Below are 18,018 nucleotides of genomic sequence, written 5' to 3'. Positions count from 1 at the left end.
GTGTACATCCAGGTGTAGTAGTCCTTAACTCAGTGGTCCTCTACCATGAGTAGCATGTCCTCCCCACATCTTTGCTACCAGACATGAAGAACTGGGAGGCCAGAGAGCAGACCTGGCCAGTAGAGACCAAGGCAAAGAAAGCGCTAAGTACCTTAGCCTTTCCTGTGTCCTCTGTCACTAGGTAGCCTTCCTCCTGACAGAGTGCCCATGTTACCCTTGGTCTCTTTTTTACTGCTGTCTTACCTGTACTGTTTTTCATGTACTTCCTTCATACACCTAGCCAAGTTCAACCCCAGCTGAACTTTGGCCTTCCTCACTTCATCCTTGCATGCCTGGGGAATATTTCTATATTACCCTTTGGTAGCCTGTCCTGGTATCCACCTGGTACAGGCTTCCTTTCTGCATTTGATCTCAGTCAATGGTTCCCTGTTCAGCCAAGCTGGCCTTCTGCCATATCACAGAATCACAGAATCACAGAATGGTAGGGGTTAGAAGGGTCCTCTGGAGATCATCTTGTCCAACCCCCTGCTTGAGCAGCGACACCCAGGGCAGGGAGCACAGGAACGTGTCCAGGTGGGTTTTGAATATTTCCAGGGAAGGAGACTCCACAACCTCCCTGGGCAGCCTGTTCCACTGCTCTGTCACCCTCACAGGAAAGAAGTTTTTTTCTCATATTCTGGTGAAATATCTGCTCATTTTCCTGCACATTGCAATGGATAATTCTTATGCTTTAAGAAAATTTTTCCTTAAGACTGAGATGCTCTTTCTGGGCCCCTTTGCACTTCATAGCAACTTCCAGTGGGACTCTATCTACCAGTTCCCAGATCAAGCCAAAGTCCAGAGGTCCAGGGCTTTTATCCTGCTGCTTGCCTTCCTCACATCCCTCAGGATCTTGAATGCTGTAATCTCATGAAGGCAGTCATGGTCATTGCAGTCAAGGCTGCTGTTGACTCTTATATCCACAGCCAGAGGGTATGTGAATAACAGGTCTAGGAGATGACTACCTCTAGCCAGAAACTCAGTACCTGCATTAGATAATTGTCCCTGACACACTTTCTGGGTTGATTGCTCCTCATGGTGCTGCTCTCCCAAAAGATGCTGAAGTAGCTGGTCTCCAATTGTCACAGCTGAGCTCCTTACAGTTGTTAAAAGAACTCTTCATATCTAGTCCCACTTCTTGACACGACAGTCTGTAATGAATGCCCACCATGACTTTCTCCTTGCCTTGTCTCCCCTCTAAAGCTGACTTACATGTTTTCAACAGACCAGTCACCTGTTATGAAGCAAAGCTCCATGCATTCAAGGTGCCCACCTTGCAGAACAAGAGAAGACCCTTGCTTTGTCTTCCCTGCCTGTCCCTCCTAAAGTGCCAATACCCATCCACTGCAGCACTTCTGTAGTTCTGGCTCTCTCATCATACCTGGGTGATTGATGTCATTAAAGGGACTCCCAGTTCCTCCTGGTTGTTTCATAGGCTTTGATCATTTTTATACCAGTGGTCGAGATGGGCAGCTGGTCATACTGCTTTCTCATGGGGAGCTTGAGAGCCTCTCCTCTCCTGTCGTGCATGTTTCTCTAGCTTGGCATTTTGTCAAATAAATTCAAAATGTTTTGGACCATCTGAGAAATGGATGTACTCTTTTACAGTCAGGCCAGTCCATGATGTAACATTTCATTAATATATTTTATTCTGTAAAATTGCTTTTATTTTTAAAATCATTCTCATAAGGAATAAGGAATGCTTGATTAATAATAATGATAATTTTCCAGTTTTCCATACCTCCAAAAGTCCAAAATTCTGATGAAGCTGAAAGAAGAAACACTGAAGTGAAAATTCACTGCAAGAAAACATACTTGAAACAGAAAAGAGATGAAAGAAAATTGAATATTAATGCATACTATATCAGTATTTTTCCAGGCAGTGTTTTCAGGTTAAGCACAGGCAAAATTTCTTACTGCTTCTGCAGCAACATATTTTTTCTGCTTTCCTTTGTGCATCCAGATTTGACTTGACATACGTATGTTCTTGGAATATTTGGTAAACAGCTTCGTTTTAGCATAGTAAGAAATTTCCACAAACAAGCTCCTGTTTAAAATAAATTCTAATTAACTCATCTTTTCATTAGTGCTGTACATTTTGTAGATACACGTCTTCATCAACTCCTTTCCACAAATGTTTCTTCAAAGTAAAAAAAATTGTTACCTTAAAAATAATTTGGACTATATGGTGCCAGATCTCATCATGGTACTATATCGATGTACATCGTATATATACAGTGTATTTTCTGAGTGTCACAGTGTTGACTGAATAAGAAAACAGACTTCACAGATGTAATTTCTACCATACGGAAAGGACACAGAAGGACATCCAGCCCTGACCTAGAAAAAATTTTCAGTCTCCGGTTAACATCTACAGGCCATGGAGTCAGGCAGTAGTGCCCAAACCTGAAGTTAAGCTCATGCATAAATACTTTTCTAGACTCTCAATCTGAATGAGAGTGACTCAACTGTATATTCTTTTCCAGCAGTCCAAGGGTTTTCCCATTTGTTATCCAGACGCTGGAACTTTGACGAAAAATAAAATATATTATTGGGAAAAAAAATCATGTGAGAGGCTAACACTGAAATATCCAACACACTGACATCTTTCTCCTATTTGGTTCTTCATCTTATTTATGGAGGGTTAAGAACTGAGCATCATTTGGAGGTTGGTAATTTGTTCGCTATGTTGTTCTCAGAAATAACCTGTTTATCACCTTTCCCTGGACAGATTATCTAATATCTATTTGTGACCTTGTATTTTTCTGCTATTTGAGTAAGTGATGGTTTACGTGAGGGAAAACTGTAATTCTGCAACATTTGTAGAGTTTTCTACTTTTGGTGTTAATTTACATTATCAGAATCACAGTAATGTTTGGTTTGTTTTTTTTTTTTAACTTCTCTGTTCTTTGTTTCATTTCTCAGGCAAGTTCATCCTGAGAAAATGTGCTTAGTTTCTTTGAACTCCTTAGGTATATAATAATCAGTGAATAACATACAAAAGAAATGGTGTTCTTGTGGTATATTTGACCTGAAACAAACATCTCAAGATAAAAAAATACTGCAAATGTTTTTATCATATCCTTTCCTCATGATATTTTCAGGTTTTGGTAGTTTAGAAACTGATAAATATTAAAAATTTCTGGTGCTTACTGGAAATAAATCTAGTTTTGAGTGTCCTGATGTTTCAGAGTGACATCAGATATCCTGATGTCTTTGGGCACTGATTAAGGTTAAATTCCACTTACATTCCTCATTGCTTTTAATTAATTGTATAGGTCAATTATGATGCACAGCAAGTCAGCAGAATATAAAACTATGTTGGCCTTATGTAAAGCATAGAGTGCTGTATCAAGTGAAATGGATGATTCAGACAAAAGTAGAATGTACTGCAGTGCAAGTTTTGGGGTGTGAAGTTAATAGATGTAACTTTCCCCACTTTCCCTGGTTGCTGTACTGTGCACTCCCATGTTGGGAGAGAACTCAGTTATTTGACTGAGTCATGAACCTATCCGTGAAGCTGAAACTTCCACTTATACAAATTCCACAGACATATTTCGATAACAATACAGTACTGTGAATATTCCCAAAGTAGCATGTATTTGCTTAATAGCAATCAAAATAAAGAGGAGAGGGTGAATTTACTGTTGGAATGCATAAAGGCACAGCACGTTAAAAATGTGTTCTTCGAGATAGTTTATGTTGCAAAGGGTGCTCTGAGCAACCTGACCTAGTTGAAGATGTCCCTGCTCATTGCGGGGCGGGTTGGACTAGATGACCTTTAAAGGTCCCTTCCAACCCAAACTATTCTATGATTCTAAGGTTCTTGGATTTTTCTTAGAGCCATAACCATTTGAAAATATATTATTTTATTATTTTAATTTCAGCATTTATGCATCTCATTTCATTTATACTGGTATGTGAAGCAGAGTCATACACTATTCTTGGGCATGGAACAGAACTGTCTCTCTACCTTAGCCCAGTCCCTGCCACAGTTTTGGCTTGTGAATGGTTTCTCAGGCATTTCTTGAGCACATTTTGGGAGCAAACACAATGAACAGCTTGCAAGTGATTATCCTGGTTTGAAAAGTAAGACAATTTAATATTGTGGAGTGTACCGTTCTCAGCCACCTGGTTCCACTGCCAGGGAACAGTCCCAGACATTTAGTTTACTAGTACAGGCCTAGCCTCTTAACTATGAGAGAAGACTCATTAATTTAACTGGATTGGAGCCAGAGTGCTCAGTCATTTGTATAATCAAATTCTGAAGAGAGGTAATAATATCTTAATTTATATTTTAGTATTACTGACTGCTCATTAATATGTAATCAATCAATCCTTTAGATTTCTGAGTCAACTTTTACATGAATTTATTGCTCGCTAAGGAGTGCTGCAGACAGGATTCCATATAAAAGTCCTGACATTGACAGTTGTGGATTCACAAAATGGGTATCTGGTTCAAAACTGTCTTTCAGTTCCACCTGAACTCGATAGGATTTTGAGAAAATCTGTGCTAAAATGAGTGGAGAAAAAAGTGGCAGATGGGCTTCAGTGTAAATAAATGTATTACCTAGGGACATCAGGGATACATGGTTTAATCCATACTTACATCATGCCAAAACCCGGAACTATTGCTTAAAACTCGAGAACTGCTCTGAAATCATTAGCAGCAGCCCCAAAGCCAACCAAATGCTGGCCATCATCAGAAAAGATACAAAGGACAAAACAGGAAGCTCATTTTTTGCAGCTGATTTTGCTTTGTATAAAAGCCTGACATGCACCTGACATGAGCATGATTCTGGACTCTGTCTCTCAAGACGGACATGAGAGATTAGAGAGTGGCACCAGGAACACAGAGAAGATGGAAGATCTGCCTCATAAGAAGGAGCTGGAAAGTTTGAGGCTCTTCCATCTGTATGTAGGAGTCTGAGGAGGATATCACTGAGGTTAGAGAAGCACAAAAGCAGTGAGGGAGGTGACCTGCTGTTCAACGGATACCATCATGCCCAAATTAGGAGGCACTCACTGAAACTGCTGGGGGACAGGTTCAGCAGCTCCATCTCCAATGGACTGCAGATAGTGGCTGGAGTTGCGTGGACCTCCCTCTATGGCACCTCTTGCTGCCACTGTGGGAGTCAGAGTGTTGGGCTAGGGGGACCACTGGTCTGAGCAAGTTTGGTATTATGTTGTTAATGTAGTTCTGGCAAGATGTTTGTTTCACAAGGGCAGTTGTCTGTGTTTGTGTGCATCTGAATATAAACTCCCCCATGCAGGAATGGACCATACTATTTCCATTTCTTTTCTTTTGAATGTACTTTAAAATCCTTTAAACTTTTCTGCCTACTTCCTAGATTGGAATTTTTTCTTATTATCTTTAGTTTCCTTTGCAAATTTTCTAGCCTTTCTGATTTGTAGTCAGTATGGATTGATAGTAGTTTCCTCCCCCCCCCCCCCCATTTGTTATGCAAAGCTTTTAAAGTTTCACTTTGTTATTAAGATACCTGTCTAACATGAGTGGGATGGATCACTGCTGAGAGGTGTTTATTTCTCCATTGCCTAGCAAGGGAGCTTAGATAAATAGCTTAGACTAAAAGCCTAACTTTCAGGTAGCTAATGCTGGGTGAAATTAATTTGCCCCAACTACATAAAATGCCACCTGGGATTATGCACTGTTGGTTCATATAAGATGTAACTGTGTTGTAACCACTGTTCCCTAGTCAGTCACCAACCTTCGGTGGTGTGGAAAATTCAGATTATTTAGTGTAAAGCAGTACTATAGTCTATAGGTGTATTTAGAATTTTTTTATTTCCAGTGGCCAATAGTTTTAAAAAGTTAAGTGTCCTGAATGTAGATTACTACCGTACCATAACATCACTAAACATCCCTTCAAAATACTGTTCTCATTCAAGTCAGCATAAATATTTACATTGGGAGTACTGACAGTGCAAGGCTAAGGAGGTACACTGTGGGAAAGACATTGTAAGCTTGGTCTATCTCTTACATTCTTTTTCTGAGTATCCTCTGTAGATTGCTGTCAAAGATGGCACTAGAGCGTCACGATCCACTGTTGGGTTGCACGATTTGGCAGAAGTTGAGCCCCCTTGCTTTCTAACCAACCTCAGATAATTCTGGGTGGCTAGGGGCGGCTGGGCTTAACTTCGGAGTGATGTTCAACTGGATGTGTTATCGTGACCAGGTTTGTTGTATTCTCGGGAACAGAATTAAGACTCAAAATGGAGTCAAGTGCCAAGTCACTTTATTTGGCCGCCAACGAGTACGCAAGAGAAAAGGAAAGAAAGAGGAAAAAAAGGAAAAAGAGAGACAGAGAGTTACAATAGCTGCTGCTACCACCACGGATCTGCGGCGTCCCATCAGTCCGACGTGTCTTCAGTCCGACGTATCTTCAGTCTGGTGGGGGAACGTTCCAACTGGCCTGCGCTGGTTCTGCCTTTTATACATTGCCCCGCTGCATAGTCAGTGAGCCGGTTTGCATGGCCACACCTCCCGCTCGGCAGTGGGGTGCATGCGAAGTATTGTCACTAGAGAGTGCTCGACGGTTCCAGAGGGTTCCAGGGGGTCCGAGCCCCCCTCCCGTATGTTGTAAGATGACCCTGGGGCCAGGCACATGTGCAGAGGACTGGGCCTATCTGCTCTTAGACAACAAGATAGATATATATATATATACATATATATGTTCCTGCTGGGTAGAACTTCCTCAGTTGCCATCGTGGTGAAGCCCTGGTAGTCAAGCCATTCTGCCGACAATGTTGAGACAAGTTTCTAGTCCCTTACATAGAGTCAAGCAGCCTTTGGTCTGGTTTGGTATGCTTCTACTTTCGTTTTTAGGTAGGTGTCTGTGATACCGCTATGTCAAATCATGAAGAATTTCTCTCTCATTTATCTTCAAATCCCTAAGTTTGGAAGTAAACCACCATTCTCTTCCCTTTGACACAATTCAATTCAATTTGTCTGTGACACGGTGAATTTGTGTTTCTGCTGGATTTGTCTTTTTGACACCTCTTTTTTTGTACCTTCTTGTCTGTTCCAATTAGTCCTGTCTGAAGGGATTAGCCATACTTTATGAAGATCCCCATTTATAGTGTTGCACAGAGCCAAAGCCCCCATTTTTTCACTGCTTGTACAGCCCACCATTCATCTCTTGTATTTTATTTCTTCTCTTGTTTGTGGGCCTGAAAAGGCCACCAAGAAGATCATTTAGAGTTTCCTTCTCTTCAGTTTCTTCTAAGATCCTTTAAGTCTTCTATAATTGGTTCCAGTGTATACCACCTTCACCTGAGAGATGACAGATGACTTGCTTCATATTCTCCATTCAAACTTCCTGTTAGATTTCCTACTTTTGGCCTATGGAGACTTAATTTCTTTCATTGGCCTCATTTCTTTCTAGCTCTCACTTCCTGATTTTATTAAGACTCTTTTGACTGCATTTTTGGCAATCATATGGCCATTAAAAAGGATTTTACAAAAGGTATTAAAACTTTTGAAACCCTCAAGGCAGATGGGTCTCTCTTGAAACTTTGTGATTTATTCTGCAGAAGAAGCAGAATAAGCAAGCCCCTGGAGTAGAAGCAGGGGTTAGTCACTGTAAGGGAAAACCAAATCCAAACAGTTCTTTTAATGAGCACAGGAGACTTAATGTGTGTCTTCATTGTTTGCGATAACACACTTTTACTTCTGAGCAGATCACATAGCTTTTACTGGCTATTACTGAGTAGTCTGTTTTCTGGGCAGTATTTATAAGAAAGAAAGTGAAGTAATTTTATATAATATATTATATATTATATTTTTTATGCATTAGATCTATGAGTTTATTTAATTCAGGTGTAGCAGCCTGGAAAGAAAAAACATTCAAACATCTGACAATCTGTTACAATAATCCCAGTTCATAAATATCCAAAGCAAGAAAGGTTACTTTCAGAGCAGCTTGATAAACTTATTACGAGCTGATACTTTAGGGATTTTCAAGGAAATATGCTATCTATACTGGATAAATATCCAATGGTAGCATCTGTACCTTCATAACCTGCACAGCCCAACGGACTGCATCTTTAAGGCAAGCCATCAATGTGTTCTGAAAGTGAACCTATATTCCAGAAAGTAGATATTCAGCTGGCTGAGTGGATTACGTCTATTCTTCCAGTAGGAATACATAGCATAAAAGAAAAATATTTTTGGTTTCTGGTAAAATTTCCTAATTGAGTCCATGTCCAGTAGTGACTGAATTTGATCCTTGTTGGGAACAAAGAAAAATCATTGATTGTAGGACTTGCCAGTAATTAATTAGACCAACAAGCCGTACACATTCAGCTGCTCTCAGTTCAGAGGAAATTACTTCCTCCTGACTCATGCCATCAAGTGACAGTTGCTTGAGACTTCAAGGAGTAGTACAAAGGACATCTCTTAGCCCAGTGGTGATCAGTTTATATTCTGAAACTTGTTACTGATTACACTTTTAAGTTAAAGGTAATGAAGAAATGGGTCATAAAATAAACCAGCTTTTAAAAATATGTAGAGGAAATATGTGACTGTCTGTCCAGTTGCAGTAACAACAGAAGGCAAGAGATCTTCAATTGTCATAGGCTCACAACTGAGGCTGAGATATGACAATTTGCATAAGTTGCTGAATCCCTATGGTAGATCTTCCTCCTAACTTGTCTTATTGATTCGTTGCTCCTGAGTAGCCAAACAGTGCAAAAGAAACAATCTTTTCAACAATCATTGAAAAAGCTGCATCGATATTTCCTAAAGCGGTCTCAGTCTTGGGTTTCTGCAAAATGGGAGCCTCAGAAGGCATTTGGCTTCCCACCCCTGTAGTCCCTCCATACCTGCTCTCCATTAATACCATGTGGTACAGTGGGAAACCTACCTCATATGACGCTGCTGTACAACTGTTCCGCCTCCAGACCATGCTTCTCTTTGAAAACATGATACTAAGAGACCTAAATCTGATGCCAGAGCACCGATTTGCTCAGGTGTTGCACCCAGGAAAGGGTATCACCAATGTACACTGAGATGTGGTATTATTTCCTGAGGCTCTTTGGGCCGTAGGAACGACAGCATCAGGCAAACTGCCACATTCACTACATACTGAGTTTAACAAAATGACAGGTCTCATTTCATAGGTCTCAGAAAGTCTTTAGGTAGACAAATCAGGGAATTCTCTCTAAACCAATGCCAGAACCAAAGTATCATTTAGAAATAATAATCTGACAAGCTTATACTACATAGATTTTGTTGACTATGAACGGCTTGGTTTAAGCCAAAACCTTTGGTCATGTAAACCTTCTGTTTACTCTATTATGTGACTAGTGCTTATTAATTCCAACTTGTAGATGAGCTCTGTAGGCATGGGGTTGAACAAGGCTTTGATATTACAAGCTAAAGTTCTCTCAGATTTGCACCATTAAGATAATTATTTTTCATAATGTTTAAGAAATGCCATCCAGAAAAAAAACCATATGATGTAACAGGCATGTTTTATCTGTTGCATTATTTGAGCTCTGGAGGAGCTCAGTTCAATGACATCAATACTTGGACTGTTGCACGCATGTTATTAGTAACAGTGCTTCAGCTATTTTTGTGAATAAAGTGATGGCAAAGAAACTGCCTTTTTCAGTGCAAACTCAGTTTCCCCCAAAGCTGTTCTAATATTCACTTTACATCACAGAGGAAAGTACAACTAATAGGAAAGAGGTCAAAATCAGACAAAGTAAGTGAATCAAGCTGTCTTACATTATATTTCTGGGTATGCCTCATGGACACAGATAGGTGATAGTGGCTAGTTCATGCAGATTTGTTGACAATTTCAATTGACCTTTAGGGGTGGATAGTTGTCTTTTATTTGTAAAAACACAGCTGAGGAAAATTATTTTTTAGCAGCTCCTTTGCTGCAACTGCACTTTGAAGTATTCTGTAGAACTGCTTAAAATTAGTAATATTCAACATTGCTGGTTTGAGTCAGACTTTGTACGAACATGTGCATGTGTCTGTGTATATACGTCTATGTAGGATTTCCATTAATTTTCATTTTTCATTAATGTAATCTTCAAATGCAAAGCAAAGAATGAGGATGTGACTTCTTCCACAGTGTTTATATTATATAAATAAACCATTAAGCCCAAATTCAGCCTCAGTTACAGCAGAGCTACTGTATTAGATGAAACTGTCAGTTGTGCTTGGATCCTTTTAGGTCTTCTCAACTCCATAATAGTTTTAATCCACTGAACCATGTTTGAATGCAATTCCCCCTCATTTTCAACATAAGTCTGGCATGATCATCTGCGAGAAGTTTGCAAAAGCTTTTCCAGTGGCTCTCAGCCAAGATTCATTTTCATTTACACCTGCATGCCTCATTAATGTCAATTGCTTCGCAAAGATTAAATCACTAAGTTGTTATATGTAAGTTCCTCACAAGGAGTGAGCTGGACCTCTGGAGTTCGATGAATATTGGGGATATGGCATGTTTTTTCTCATTGTGAAAACTGATATTGCAAGCATGCGAAAGCCTGAATGAATCAGAGTACATTGCTACCTTGTGTCTTTCGTCTTTCTGTTACGTATAGGAGAAATGGGGGACAAAGGACAGAAAGGCAGTATGGGACGGCACGGAAAAATCGGTCCTATTGGTTCAAAAGGTATGCTTAATTCAATTATTTCTCCATTTGTGTTTCAGATGAAAAATCTGTCATCATTTATGTTTGAGAAAGGTTCAGGGGCTTGAAAAATGGTTAACAAGTCTCAGCGTTTACCATAATAGGGAGTTTCTCACAGAGTCAGCCAGATGACTGAGATCTCTCTGCCAGTTACCTTTTGCTCTGACATTTAGCCTTAAAGCAGGGAGAGAATCCTGGTTTAAGGATAAATGAAGAACTTTGTGCACCATCACACAAATGTGGAGAGTTAAGAGAACTGGATGGAAAGATGAGCTGTATTTTGGCATACTTTTAAGAGCCAGAAGACTTGAATTCTAATCTTGCCTACCCCATAGGCTTCCTGTGTGACTTTGGTTAAGTCATTGGACCAGTGTTTACTTAAGCATCTAGATTATGGATCTAGATTTAGGCACCAGCATAGCAAATTCACCCCGTTTCCCCTTACAGCACTTGAACTTATTGGTTGTGTGAAGTTCACGAATGTAAAAAAATTTATATTAGTGCATATTCTTTGTGTTCAAGTTTGATAGCTTTGACTGGCCTCTGTTGTGGAATGACTAGGGCAGAAAAATCTTTATTTTCACTTAGGCATTTTTCTACTTTCCACATTTGAATGTTACTAGAGAAAAAATAAACAAGTGCTAAATGAACAGTTGACCCAAAAAGCTGCCTTAAATTTATATTCTTTTTCATATCTTTAGGTGAAAAAGGAGATAATGGTGACATAGGACCACCAGGTCCTAATGGTGACCCAGGTAATCCATGACACGTTTTGTGTATGTGAAGGATTTTACAAGATGTATGCATCATCACCAAAAATTTGCATATATTTGCATACCGGGGGAAATAATGAAAAATATTTGTATAGGCACTCTAATATTTCACTGTAATATTTTCAAATTACTTAAAATTACTGAAGCTGCAGTAGTTGCTGGACTTGTAGTCTATTTGTTGAAACAATGTCTCAGAGTTCCTTGGAGGTGTGATCACTCCAGAAGACTGACAGGAGCTCAAGTGCAACTGTCCATATCATTATTCACCAGTGCAAAGGGGCCTCTCTGCATATCCCACTCCACCTTCCAGCCAGCACAGAGGAGCAGGTTTGAAGCTCCTGCCCCTCCATGGAGTATTGTTATAGGAGCAGGAGATTACCAGGAATACAGATCTTCCAGAGAAAAAGGTGAAAGCCTGGCCTAAGAAGTGTAAGCCTTACAAAAGTGGCAGATTCACGCTTTGCCCAATTCGTCCCTTCATGGCTCCATGCACTAGAGGTGCACCGATTAGTTTTCCCATGAGAACATAATTTGTCACTCTAATTCTTGAGCCACAATACCATATACCTATTCACCAAGCACAGTTTTGCAGTAAGTACCCTTGTGCTTAGACTGACTTAGACGCCTAAGCTGAGTAACTGGGTAGTCAAATGCAGATTTGAATAATTGCACGCAGAACTGGAAACTGTAATTGATCCTCATTTTGAGATTTGAGCTCATAGATGTAAAAATTATCCTTTTAGTATTCTCATTCAGATTTTCTTTCTCAAACCATTATCAATTTGGGTTAATAAACGGTTTTCTATTGTCTTATTTTACTTGAAGAACTGTAAATTCTGTACTTTCAAAAGTACAGATCTACATTTTGCAGGTAATTATGTGCTTTACATGATTGGAACATTAGCCTTTTGGATCTGCTGTATTATTCTCATGAAGAACAGGCAAACAACGTGCTGTGCAGATTTTTGCTGTAGAAAAAGTGCTCTTTGGAGAAGACTGAAGAGAATAATTTTACTCAAAATGGGAAATTTTGACAAATGTTTTTAGTTAAAAAAAGAAAATCTGTATTTTTTTTTTTGCAGGGAGTACCTGCCTGTGTTTAGGTTAGCACTAATACAGGGCTAAGCTTCATGGGAAGTGAACTGAGCTGTTCTGGATAGGCCCAGGTGCCCATGAGAACCGTATGATGGTGCAGGGGAGCAAAGGCTCGAGGTTTCTGTCTTTTATATGCAAGACAGCCCTCTTCAGGGCTGCCAGGCTGTGCCTTTTCATAAAATTGTTTAGGTAATTGTTGAAATTAGATAGCTTTTTTATTTTAGTGTATCTGTATCATTTCACAGGCATCCCCTGTGAGTGCAGCCAGCTAAGGAAAGCTATTGGTGAAATGGATATCCAAGTGGCCCAGCTGACAACAGAACTAAAATTCATAAAAAATGGTAGGTTAGCTTTATATAAATATTTTCCTTTCTTGTTGCCTCATTTTAGCGGTGTAATGGCTCGTAGAGAGCGTCACCGTCTCGCATCTGATTTGTGAAGCTATTTTGGGGTGTACAGTAAGTTGGTTTATAGAAATGCGAGTGCTCACTTTTCAGCACTGCCCTCCCCCGCAGCTGTTGCTGGTGTGCGTGAGACAGATAATAAGATATATCTGCTGGTGAAGGAAGAGAAAAGATACAAGGAAGCCCAGCTCTACTGCCACGGAAGAGGAGGGACGCTGAGCATGCCAAAGGATGAGACTGCCAACAATCTGATCGCCTCGTACATCAACCAAGCCGGGCTCACCAGAGTTTTCATTGGGATTAACGACCTAGAGAAAGAGGGGAATTTTGTTTATTCTGACCGATCGCCCATGCAGACCTTCAACAAATGGCGCAGTGGGGAGCCCAACAATGCTTATGATGAGGAGGACTGTGTGGAGATGGTGGCATCTGGAGGGTGGAATGATGTTGCATGTCATATTACCATGTATTTTGTGTGTGAATTTGACAAAGAAAATGTCTAAGCTTGTCTGCTCGCTCTTTATTTTAAGAAAAGTTTTAAAGCCAATTGTACAAGTTACCCCATGTTTATAGAATACAAGTGATATTTTGCAAGTATGTGGCATCAGGGTTGTACAGCTGTAAATACAATTTAGGTATTTCAAATATCAGTATTTACCCTTCAGAAGGGAAGAGCAGTGATAAGACATAGCTTGTTTTTTCTGTAGGAAAATAGATTATTTAGATAAAAATGTGGTTTGGGGCTAAATTCTGTCCTCACAACAGTTAACAAATGCGACTGCATGACTGTAAGGGAAGGCAGAATTTGGCCTCTAGTTGTTAGAATGATTATTTCTGAAAAAGTAGATTCCTGATAGTCTTTTATCTTAGCAAAATTTGTAGTTATAAATGTTAATTACTTGTAGTGCTACAGGGATATTTCAGAAACAAGGCAAATATTTTCTATACTCCAGTTAATAAGTACAAACATTACTGTAAGTTTTTTGGATGTGAAGGTGTAACAACTTTTTTTTGAGAAACAGCCAAAGCAAACCAACAAATCAGAAGTCATACCAATTTTACAATGTTTCTTTATTAAACTGTTCCCAGATGTATGACAAGTAGCCACTTAAGTAAACTGAGTTTTAGTGCTGAGGAAGGACAAAATTCTTAAAATTTAATGAAGAGGGATCCCAGCCAGATGGGTGTTTTGGGGTTGGCTAAAGGTAAAAATAAGATTTTGGTTTTCTGCATTCTTTAGCTGAGAATAATTCAGTGTGTGAACTACTTCAGGCCCCAAATAATTTCTTAAAGTAAACGCGTTTCACATTTGTGTATGATGACCTTGGTGCATCTTGTTACAAAACAAACAAAATACCAGCCCTCCGCAATTTAAGGCAGACTTCGTAAATAGACAACAGCCTCACTAGCAGTTCCTTTTGGTAGGAAAACAGCTTACGTGTTTACTCAGGTTGTAAGGATGACTCCCTGAAAAGCAGCAAATGTTTCCAAAATTTTCCTGATTATGTATATAGCAGTAATAAGTAATTTTGCACAAATAATTTATGTACCCAGTTTACAATTGCATGTGATGGAAAATGTGATGTATATTTAAAAAAACAACAATATAATTTCACAAAGGAAATGAATTACTCTGGGTCTTCCTAGGAGCCTGTTGCATAACAACTTAGCAAGCTGTTAGGCACAGAAAGATGACTGCAAAATCTCTGACTGTTTTCAGAAATACCTTGCACAGTGTTTTAAGGTCATTTTTAAGGAGAAATGATCCTTTGTATAACATAGTAATCAAAATACATATCTGATCATTATGGGAGGTTGGTCTACAGGATATCCACAGCGGAGGTGGCATGTGGTCCCAGAGATTTCCCTACAGCAAGGCAAGACCAACTCATATCAACTCTACAGTGCCACGGTATATAAAGAATCAGTGACCATACAATTCTGTTCATATCCATACAGTCTGACAATATTTGATGTGATGCTATTATTATATACCTAAGAAAACAAACCATTTTGTTTGCTATATTTAGTCTGAGAATTTGAATCCATTATACATAAAAGTTTGCTATTAATTTTGAAGATCGGTCGCAAATTCGTCTAGTATTTGGATATTAGCCCAGCTCCAGAGCAATCACTCTAAGAAATGAACAGTCCTTCAATTGCTTTATTTTCTTTCTAATAAAGGTAGGTATGATTCCTATGTTAGGCATTCTTCCAACTGTATATTTAAATCTATTAAATACTGTGACTAACATTCTACACTAATATGCAAAGACTCTTTACAGAATTTGCAGAGCTAACAATTCCAGTGGAGCAATTTGTTTGTTTAGAATAGTGCCTTTTGAATATCATGATTGTTTCCTGCCTGCTATAGAAATCCTCAGAAACAGATAAATCTCCAACATACTTTTATCAGATCATTGTAGCTATATTAAAACAGTCCAAATCTGAGTTACAGATATCTGGAGCTCCCTCATTATGCATATGCTGAAGTTGCTAACTCTTTATTTTTCACCCAGGTTTTGAAAGTCTCTGTTGTAATGTTCGATTTCCTCAGAAACATGAAAAGAGGCCTTTTGAGGAGGTGGAAAGCTTTTTCAGATGCCAAATGCTCCTATTTTAGCTGGAAGTCACACCACATTTATAAAGATTGCCTTGATGTGTAGACCATTTAAGCAGTCTCAATTTCTATTAAAATTTAAGATGAAAAATAAAGGCAATGGAAAAAACATTTATTTCCCCCAGTTTTTGTGTTCTTCAGGATATATTTTTGCAGCTCTTGATATATGAGATAGAAAGGAAAATAGTAGTATTGTCAGAGCCCTGTACATTGGCTGCAACAGCCCTTATTTCACCATTTGGGCAAGGGGAACAAGGCTAGTGTGTAAGGTCTCTAGCTGTCCTGCAAGGAGCAAAGACTGCACATCTGGTATTTATCCCTGTGAGGAACTGAGCAAGAAATGATGGAGGGATTGGAAATGAATGAGCACTTCGTCATGTCTTTCACCCTCCAGTTGCTGACCCCCATAGGTGGACCCTTGCTGGAGGCAGAAATCAATGTTGCATGTAGTGCTCAGCCTGTGTGAAGCCTGCTGCTGTGCATGGTAAGATTTCCATTACTCTCAGTGGAATTTGGAGCTATTGTTTTAGGAAAAAAACCTCAAATGATAATTTAGTTTTATATGGGGTATTTTCCATGTGCATTAAAACCTGCATTGTAATATCATTACTCATTTTGCGTGGCACTACGGAAGCCTTTGGAACATGTCTGTCTGGCAAGCATGCACTGAGGTTTCCCAGACTGTTCTCATACGCTTTACTTTTGATGGATGATTTTTCCTCATAAGTATTTCCCCATAGCCCTTACTTATTTGATTCTTAATTAAGGAGCATATTGGTGCATTTTAAGAAGGCAACAATAACAGGGATTTTTTTTTTTAATGTAGTCACCCATTTATGCTGTTGAACAACTTCTTTACATAAAGTGCATATTTCATTCAACTGTATTCCACACCCTTAGCTGCTAAGGCTGTGTTGTTGTATTACTGATGTCAGGGCCAGACATGCATCCCCTTTCTAGGAGATGACTTGGCAAAGGTAAAACATTTAGCTGGCTGAGTCCAAGGGGAGCTCCGCTGCTGGTGAGAGCCCTGCATCGCTGTGGATGCCCCAGGAGAGCACTGGACGATGTCTGGCCCTGATCACCACTCGGATTTGCCACTCTGCATCCTGGCTCCTTGCGGGGAGGTGCTGCTCCCTCCTGCCTTGTTATCCTGCATGGCTCCTGCTTTGCCATCCCTCATGGACCAGCTGGTCCTCCCTGCGCCCTGACAGCTGACATGATTATCCCTGAAAATATGGTTTTGTGACAGGTTGCAGGTTAGCAGCAGAACTTGTCCCTGGCTGTGAGTTTTCAACTGTCTTATGTCACAGAGAAGAACTGTAAAAAATTAGTATTTATATATGGCATATAGAGCATCCTTATTCATATAAATAAAACTCAGTGCTCCGTTTTTCATAAGCTCAGGAAATGCCAGTTCAAATATGCATTACAAAATAGCAGCTGGTTGGGCTTTTTTGTTACAGTTTTTGATGAAAAGTGAAATAAGATTAAATTAAAACAATTTTTATTGTAAAATATGATGAAGGTTCAGAATGTACAAAGAAGTTTTGAAGTAGACATTTTTCAAGATGTTTCCTTTTGGAATTTTTCAGAATTTCATTTCTGAGTTCTGAGCTTTGATTTTTATATTATTGTTAATATGCTTTACACCATGTCAGTAACAGTGTTCAGTTTAATGCTTGAAATATTTTACTTTATTCCTTATGTCTTCATTTCCAATGGGAACAAGTTGTCTTTTTGAGAGTTCTGTTGTTTGCCATACTGAGTTTGACAGTTGAATTGGTTTCTCCTTCTGGGACTGCTATGACACTGTAAACACTCTGAATACAAAGCAATAGATAGTTGAACTGACATTAAGTAGAAGATATTCTTACTGATTATGAAAATGAGTAATTTAAGTATCATGCCATGTAACTACTAGTTTACGCACTATTACAAATGTTCAATCGTTAAATAAGGCAAAACAAATAAAACATTTTAAAATATGAAAATCTTACAAATATACTTTCATCCTGAATTAAAACAAAACGATGTCAAAGTAACCAAATTTCCAGTAAAGAGGAAAATCAAGGTTTCCCCTAGCTCTATACCCAGATCTAGTTTTTATGGGAAGCTCAGTGACCTGTGATGCCGGTGGCTGAATCAGATCCTGGAGTAGAAAATTAGCCTTCCATGCAAACACTGATTATATGTGACTCTACCCCTTGCACTTTCTGGACTACTTCCCCTTAGCCTTTATTTGCAAGCATTCTGTATATAAATGTGTGCAAGGATTTGTCCCAAGGGTCAAATTTTTTCACTGGCGATCCTGGTTCTCAATTTTTGGCTTGCCCTGTGGTGCCAAAAGGTCCACTTTCCTCAACCTGTCTGCCACAGCCTGCAGACCAAGAGATGGGGTTTTTGTCCAGCAAGG

At 39.3% G+C, this 18,018-nt stretch overlaps 1 protein-coding gene across 2 annotated transcripts in view; it reads left to right on the top strand.

The window, feature by feature from the left end:
- The window catches only part of COLEC11 (collectin subfamily member 11), a 42,456-nt gene extending 26,743 nt beyond the window's left edge, over positions 1-15,713 (top strand). Inside the window, exons 4-7 of one of the 2 annotated variants that reach the window (XM_075086885.1) lie at positions 10,621-10,692; positions 11,412-11,465; positions 12,824-12,919; positions 13,094-15,713. In XM_075086885.1, coding sequence (XP_074942986.1) covers positions 10,621-10,692; positions 11,412-11,465; positions 12,824-12,919; positions 13,094-13,485 — 614 coding nt within the window. In that variant the 3' untranslated portion in view covers positions 13,486-15,713. Of the gene's footprint in view, positions 1-10,620; positions 10,693-11,411; positions 11,466-12,823; positions 12,920-13,075 lie in introns of both variants that reach the window. The other variant, XM_075086884.1, reaches the window with a different exon arrangement.
- The last annotated feature ends 2,305 nt before the right edge of the window (positions 15,714-18,018 follow it).

This window comes from Phalacrocorax aristotelis, chromosome 3 (genome assembly GCF_949628215.1).
Source record: "Phalacrocorax aristotelis chromosome 3, bGulAri2.1, whole genome shotgun sequence".
In the NCBI taxonomy this organism is placed as follows: Eukaryota; Metazoa; Chordata; class Aves; order Suliformes; family Phalacrocoracidae; genus Phalacrocorax; species Phalacrocorax aristotelis.
Note: the sequence above shows the minus strand (reverse complement) of the source record. Positions and strands in the feature narration are given on the sequence as shown.